The sequence below is a fragment of the Poromitra crassiceps genome (assembly GCF_964638095.1).
Source record: "Poromitra crassiceps genome assembly, chromosome: 2".
Lineage (NCBI taxonomy): Eukaryota > Metazoa > Chordata > Actinopteri > Beryciformes > Melamphaidae > Poromitra > Poromitra crassiceps.
The window spans coordinates 105,069,171-105,076,670 of NC_139624.1; the positions used below are offsets into that span (position 1 = coordinate 105,069,171).

Below are 7,500 nucleotides of genomic sequence, written 5' to 3' on the forward strand. Positions count from 1 at the left end.
CAGTATCAACTGATTACTGTGTCAGAGTGCAGCCAGTAGTACAGTATCAACTGATTACTGTGTCAGAGTGGATCCAGTACTACAGTATCAACTGATTACTGTGTCAGAGTGCAGCCAGTAGTACAGTATCAACTGATTACTGTGTCAGAGTGGAGCCAGTACTACAGTATCAACTGATTACTGTGTCAGAGTGCAGCCAGTAGTACAGTATCAACTGATTACTGTGTCAGAGTGGAGCCAGTACTACAGTATCAACTGATTACTGTGTCAGAGTGCAGCCAGTAGTACAGTATCAACTGATTACTGTGTCAGAGTGCAGCCAATACTACAGTATCAACTGATTACTGTGTCAGAGTGCAGCCAGTAGTACAGTATCAACTGATTACTGTGTCAGAGTGGAGCCAGTACTACAGTATCAACTGATTACTGTGTCAGAGTGCAGCCAGTACTACAGTATCAACTGATTACTGTGTCAGAGTGCAGCCAGTAGTACAGTATCAACTGATTACTGTGTCAGAGTGCAGCCAGTACTACAGTATCAACTGATTACTGTGTCAGAGTGCAGCCAGTAGTACAGTATCAACTGATTACTGTGTCAGAGTGCAGCCAGTAGTACAGTATCAACTGATTACTGTGTCAGAGTGCACCCAGTACTACAGTATCAACTGATTACTGTGTCAGAGTGCAGCCAGTAGTATAGTATAACCAGCTCAGTGGCCTTGTGGTTTGAGTGTCCTCCCTGAGACTGGGAGGTTGTGAGTTCGATCCCCGGCCGAGTCATACCAAAGACTATAAAAATGGGACCCATTTGCCTCCCTGCTTGGCACTCAGCATCAAAGGGTTGGAATTGGGGGGTTAGATCACCATATGATTCCCAAGCGCGGCACTGCTGCCGCTCACCGCTCCCCCAGGGGATGGGTCAAATGCGGAGAACACATTTCGCACACTCAGGTGTGTGACAATCAGTGGGACTTTACCTTTACCTTTAGTATCAACTGATTACTGTGTCAGAGTGCAGCCAGTAGTATAGTATCAACTGTACCCCGTTTTAATCAATAGAAGATTGTGGGAATGTTTCTTTTTGGACTTCTCACTGATAATTAACCAATCTCTCTACTTCACGCCTTGATTGTGTGTATTATACATGGATTATAAGTGCCCATATTGCAACATTTGTGAAGGTAAAGTAAACATATTGCATTATTTCATATATTCAGTTTGAATTCAATATATTGTTCAGCAGTGTACCTTGCACTGTAAAAACCACTTGTCATCCAAAAGAGATTCTTGAAAATGATTTCCCATTGCTGACAATTGATAAGACTAATGTCTTCCAAATATGCATGTTCATGTTCAAATTCTTAAACTGTAAATATAATCTTCCAGTTTCCCATCATAAACTTTATAGCCACTCATCTGACTTTCATTTGGAGTTCTGTATCAAATTTAGAGGTCCCAAAGTTTGGAACTCCATCTCTGTTGTTGAAGTCTTCAACTTCTCTGACAGCTTTTAGGGTGCAGCTAAAGAAGGGCTGATTGTGGCATGAGCCATGGTTTTTTGTATGTATTTTCTCTTGTATGATGTATGATTTACTCATGATGGGAGACTCTGTATAATCCCCCTGGGCTTCCCTTCTCTCCCAGCACTATCCACTGCTTTCTGTATTTATGTATTCTCTGCTAAATCAAATCAAAATCAAAGCAAATGTTCATAGCATAAAACTGAAGTTAACGTGACTTGGCTTGCTTCAGTGGGACTTGGGACTGCTGTTAACCTTTGACTTACTTGCGAGGTAATTGTGGCTTGGTATTGGATTTTATAACATTAATGTAGTGTTTTAATGCTAGCTTGCAAACACTAATTAGGTCATCAAAAATAAACAGAAAAATTCAAGTTAAATCAAACTGCAGAGTTCTGAATGCTTTTTTGGGACAGTTCTTCCATTTTGCACTGGCCGTGTGGAACCAAAAAAGACAAAATCGGGGAACACGGAAACGTGGGAATCTGTCTGTTGTTGACTGTGAAAAGTTCAGACATGTCCCTGGTCGCTCGGCTCTATAGCAAATTGGACTATAGCAACTTTTGGATTGTGTTGCTTGCTCTCCCCTTCCTCAACAACTACTGTTGAGTTGCCACTGAGCAAGGCAATTAACCTGTAACCCCTCCCATCCCTTGGAGCTGCTCAGTGGTCAGCAGTAGAAGACTGTTATGTGTGTATGAATGTGAAGCAGGGTGCTGCTGAAAAAGAGCATGCATGTAACCTAAATGTAAAAACAACAACAACGCCTAGGCGTCAGCTAATGGCGATCCTTTTTAATAAACAAATAAACAACAAAAACAACACCTGTTTTGGTAACTGTATAACTGCCAAACTCTGATGTCACATTTTAATCGTCAAGCTTCATCATCAAACCTCTCTGTCTTCCTCAGTCGCTCAAAGAACCAATCAGGAGGAGTTCTGCATAACCCCAGAATGCATTGAGGCAGGTGAGAAGAGGCAGCAAACTGCTGGCAATGCTCCAACAGTTATAACTTTCCCATTAACCAACAGCTTTATGTGTCAGCGCTGTAACCAGATATTTCTCCTGTGATAAATATCTGGTGCTCACGCTCTATTGTGTTCAGAGTGACTGTGTTTTGCTCTGTAGTGGGCTCTATTCCATTCAGAATCATTGTGTTTTGCTCTGTAGTGGGCTCTATTCTGTTCAGAATCACTGTGGTTTGCTCTGTAGTGGGCTCTATTCTGTTCAGAATCATTGTGGTTTGCTCTGTAGTGGGCTCTATTCTGTTCAGAATCACTGTGGTTTGCTCTGTAGTGGGCTCTATTCTGTTCAGAATCATTGTGTTTTGCTCTGTAGTGGGCTCTATTCTGTTCAGAATCACTGTGGTTTGCTCTGTAGTGGGCTCTATTCTGTTCAGAGTCATTGTGTTTTGCTCTGTAGTGCGCTCTATTCTGTTCAGAATCACTGTGGTTTGCTCTGTAGTGGGCTCTATTCTGTTCAGAATCACTGTGGTTTGCTCTGTAGTGGGCTCTATTCTGTTCAGAGTCATTGTGTTTTGCTCTGTAGTGGGCTCTATTCTGTTCATAGTGACTGTGGTTTGCTCTGTAGTGGGCTCTATTCTGTTCAGAGTCATTGTGTTTTGCTCTGTAGTGCGCTCTATTCTGTTCATAGTGACTGTGGTTTGCTCTGTGGTGGGCTCTATTCTGTTCAGAGTCATTGTGTTTTGCTCTGTAATGGGCTCTATTCTGTTCAGAGTCATTGTGTTTTGCTCTGTAGTGGGCTCTATTCTGTTCATAGTGACTGTGGTTTGCTCTGTGGGCTCTATTCTGTTCATAGTGACTGTGTTTTGCTCTGTAGTGCGCTCTATTCTGTTCAGAGTGACTGTGTTTTGCTCTGTAGTGCGCTCTATTCTGTTCAGAGTCATTGTGTTTTGCTCTGTAGTGGGCTCTATTCTGTTCATAGTGACTGTGGTTTGCTCTGTAGTGGGCTCTATTCTGTTCATAGTGACTGTGTTTTGCTCTGTAGTGCGCTCTATTCTGTTCAGAGTCATTGTGTTTTGCTCTGTAGTGGGCTCTATTCTGTTCAGAATCACTGTGGTTTGCTCTGTAGTGGGCTCTATTCTGTTCAGAATCATTGTGTTTTGCTCTGTAGTGGGCTCTATTCTGTTCAGAATCACTGTGGTTTGCTCTGTAGTGGGCTCTATTCTGTTCAGAATCATTGTGTTTTGCTCTGTAGTGGGCTCTATTCTGTTCAGAGTGACTGTGTTTTGCTCTGTAGTGCACTCTATTCTGTTCAGAGTGACTGTGTTTTGCTCTGTAGTGGGCTCTATTCTGTTCAGAATCACTGTGGTTTGCTCTGTAGTGGGCTCTATTCTGTTCAGAATCATTGTGTTTTGCTCTGTAGTGGGCTCTATTCTGTTCAGAGTGACTGTGTTTTGCTCTGTAGTGGGCTCTATTCTGTTCAGAATCACTGTGGTTTGCTCTGTAGTGCGCTCTATTCTGTTCAGAGTCATTGTGGTTTGCTCTGTAGTGCGCTCTATTCTGTTCAGAATCACTGTGGTTTGCTCTGTAGCGGGCTCTATTCTGTTCAGAATCATTGTGTTTTGCTCTGTAGGGGGCTCTATTCTGTTCAGAATCATTGTGTTTTGCTCTGTAGCTGGCTCTATTCTGTTCAGAATCATTGTGTTTTGCTCTGTAGGGGGCTCTATTCTGTTCAGAATCACTGTGTTTTGCTCTGTAGTGGGCTCTATTCTGTTCAGAGTGACTGTGTTTTGCTCTGTAGTGGGCTCTATTCTGTTCAGAATCACTGTGTTTTGCTCTGTAGTGGGCTCTATTCTGTTCATAGTTACTGTGTTTTGCTCTGTAGTGGGCTCTATTCTGTTCATAGTGACTGTGTTTTGCTCTGTAGTGGGCTCTATTCTGTTCAGAATCACTGTGTTTTGCTCTGTAGTGGGCTCTATTCTGTTCAGAGTGACTGTGTTTTGCTCTGTAGTGGGCTCTATTCTGTTCAGAGTGACTGTGTTTTGCTCTGTAGTGCGCTCTATTCTGTTCATAGTTACTGTGTTTGCTCTGTAGTGCGCTCTATTCTGTTCAGAGTGACTGTGTTTTGCTCTGTAGTGGGCTCTATTCTGTTCAGAATCATTGTGTTTTGCTCTGTAGTGGGCTCTATTCTGTTCAGAATCACTGTGGTTTGCTCTGTAGCGGGCTCTATTCTGTTCAGAATCATTGTGTTTTGCTCTGTAGGGGGCTCTATTCTGTTCAGAATCACTGTGTTTTGCTCTGTAGTGGGCTCTATTCTGTTCAGAGTGACTGTGTTTTGCTCTGTAGTGCGCTCTATTCTGTTCAGAATCACTGTGGTTTGCTCTGTAGTGGGCTCTATTCTGTTCAGAATCATTGTGTTTTGCTCTGTAGTGGGCTCTATTCTGTTCAGAGTGACTGTGTTTTGCTCTGTAGCTGGCTCTATTCTGTTCAGAATCATTGTGTTTTGCTCTGTAGTGGGCTCTATTCTGTTCATAGTGACTGTGTTTTGCTCTGAAGTGGGCTCTATTGTGTTCATAGTGACTGTGTTTTGCTCTGTAGTGCGCTCTATTCTGTTCATAGTGACTGTGTTTTGCTCTGTAGCGGGCTCTATTCTGTTCAGAATCATTGTAGTGGGCTCTATTCTGTTCAGAGTGACTGTGTTTTGCTCTGTAGTGGGCTCTATTCTGTTCAGAGTGACTGTGTTTTGCTCTGTAGTGGGCTCTATTCTGTTAATAGTGACTGTGTTTGCTCTGTAGTGGGCTCTATTCTGTTCAGAATCACTGTGTTTTGCTCTGTAGTGGGCTCTATTCTGTTCAGAGTGACTGTGTTTTGCTCTGTAGTGGGCTCTATTCTGTTCATAGTGACTGTGTTTTGCTCTGTAGTGGGCTCTATTCTGTTCATAGTTACTGTGTTTTGCTCTGTAGTGGGCTCTATTCTGTTCATAGTGACTGTGTTTTGCTCTGGAGTGGGCTCTATTCTGTTCATAGTTACTGTGTTTTGCTCTGTAGCGGGCTCTATTCTGTTCAGAGTCACTGTGTTTTGCTCTGTAGTGGGCTCTATTCTGTTCATAGTGACTGTGTTTTGCTCTGTAGTGGGCTCTATTCTGTTCATAGTTACTGTGTTTTGCTCTGTAGTGGGCTCTATTCTGTTCATAGTTACTGTGTTTTGCTCTGTAGCGGGCTCTATTCTGTTCAGAGTCACTGTGTTTTGCTCTGTAGCGGGCTCTATTCTGAGTAAACTGGACCGCTCCGTACCCCCCTGTGAGGACTTCTATGCTTTCTCCTGCGGGGGCTGGCTAAATGAAAACCCCATCCCTGAAGACTCCTCCTCCTATGGCATCTACCCCTGGTTACGACAACACGTCGACATCCGACTCAAAGGTGTGTGTGTGTGTGTCTGTGTGTCTGTGTGTGTGTGTGTGTGTGTGTGTGTGTGTGTGTGTGTGTGTGTGTGTGTGTGTGTGTGTGTGTGTGTGTGTGTGTGTGTGTGTGTGTGTGTGTGTGTGTGTGTGTGTGTGTGTGTGTGCTCGTGTGTGCATGTTTATACGTTTATTTCATGTCCCGACAATACAATCATTGATAAACATGTGGATACTGGAGCCTATAACTGATTCAGTGTGAGATTACGACGAATATGATTCTGTCTTTCTGTGTCAGAGTTACTGGAAGCTCCTTCAGACATGGACGAACTGGAGGCAGTGACCAAGGCCAAGATCCTCTACCGCTCCTGCATGAATGAGAGTGAGTCAGATACACGCAGGCACACACACACACTGCACGCACACACACACACACACATACACAATCACTTAAATTACTTATTTATGTCCACATAAATACAAGCATACAAAGGAAATAAACACTAGAAATTGAGTCAAATATTAGAAGTCAGTTACATACAGTAAGTGTGTTATTGGCACCCACATTCAACCCGATCTCCAAAAAAATTGTAAAATAGCAACGTTGCTATGTTACAATTTGGTTCTACAGGGGTGGGCGTGGTTTACGGAGTTTCTAACCCCTCCCCCTACCCTAACCCTAACCCTAAGATCTCAGAACGTTACCATTTTACAATTTTCGAGCCAAAATTGTAACATAGCAACGTTGGTCCAAAATGTTGCTATTTTACAATTTTCTGTGAGACTGCATCCTCACAAAGAAAAAGAATGGTGTGCAAGAGAACAGATAGTATCCAGTTCAGGGGAAGACCAGCCATCTGAAGGCCTCTCACAACCAGCTTGTGCACATGACCCAGGCTGCCAAATATGAAAACAAAAAGTTTACACCTGTAGCCTGGCTGTGAAGTGGTCTGCTCCAGCTGTTGATATTTCAGCATCTTAGTTAGAAAGGCTTCCTCCTAGGCTGTAGTCTAAAAGTACAGTCACACCTCCTTAAGATCTTCATGGACAACAATAACATCTGGGGTGTATGGCAACCTGTAGTATGCATGGCAATCATTCAGGATGTGAGACATGGTTTCTCATGATGTTTACAGTAAGTTACATGACTTTTGGGAAGCCAGATGGAAAGATTACACTTGGTTTGTAATACCTGTAATCTTGCTTTTATAGTGAAGATGACAATGCTCTCATCTGTAGAAGCAGGGAGGGGTTTCCAGCACAACTTCACCTACTTTCAAGGTGCATGGGGAAGGTCTAAAGAGGTCAGAACTCCAGCAACACTTGTCGTATAAACTAAAGAGCAACTTTATTATTAGATCCCTGCTCTCATCTATGACTAGACTTTTAAACACTGTGTGGGAGACAGAGTGATCTGCAAAGGGGAGACAAGCTCGCTAGAAGTTTCAACTGAGTTCAGTGCACCTCTATTGTTGCACCTTCATGCCCTCACAAGGCTATAATGACAAAAATCCAATCGCCTTAAAACATTTGTATGCACCTGATTCATGCTGTGTGAGTTTGTGTGTACTAGACATGTCAACCTATACTGCAGTGGTCTTCTGGTATCTTGGTGTGCGC

The 7,500-nt window shown here is 43.1% G+C and overlaps 1 protein-coding gene across 1 annotated transcript in view; it reads left to right on the plus strand.

Moving 5' to 3' along the window:
* phex (phosphate regulating endopeptidase homolog, X-linked) overlaps positions 1–7,500 on the plus strand; it is a gene marked incomplete at its 5' end in the record, with an annotated part of 41,418 nt that overhangs the window by 4,942 nt on the left and 28,976 nt on the right. Inside the window, 3 exons of the mRNA XM_083655792.1 lie at positions 2,432–2,488; positions 5,741–5,902; positions 6,179–6,262. Coding sequence (XP_083511918.1) covers positions 2,432–2,488; positions 5,741–5,902; positions 6,179–6,262 — 303 coding nt within the window. The remainder of the gene's footprint in view (positions 1–2,431; positions 2,489–5,740; positions 5,903–6,178; positions 6,263–7,500) is intronic.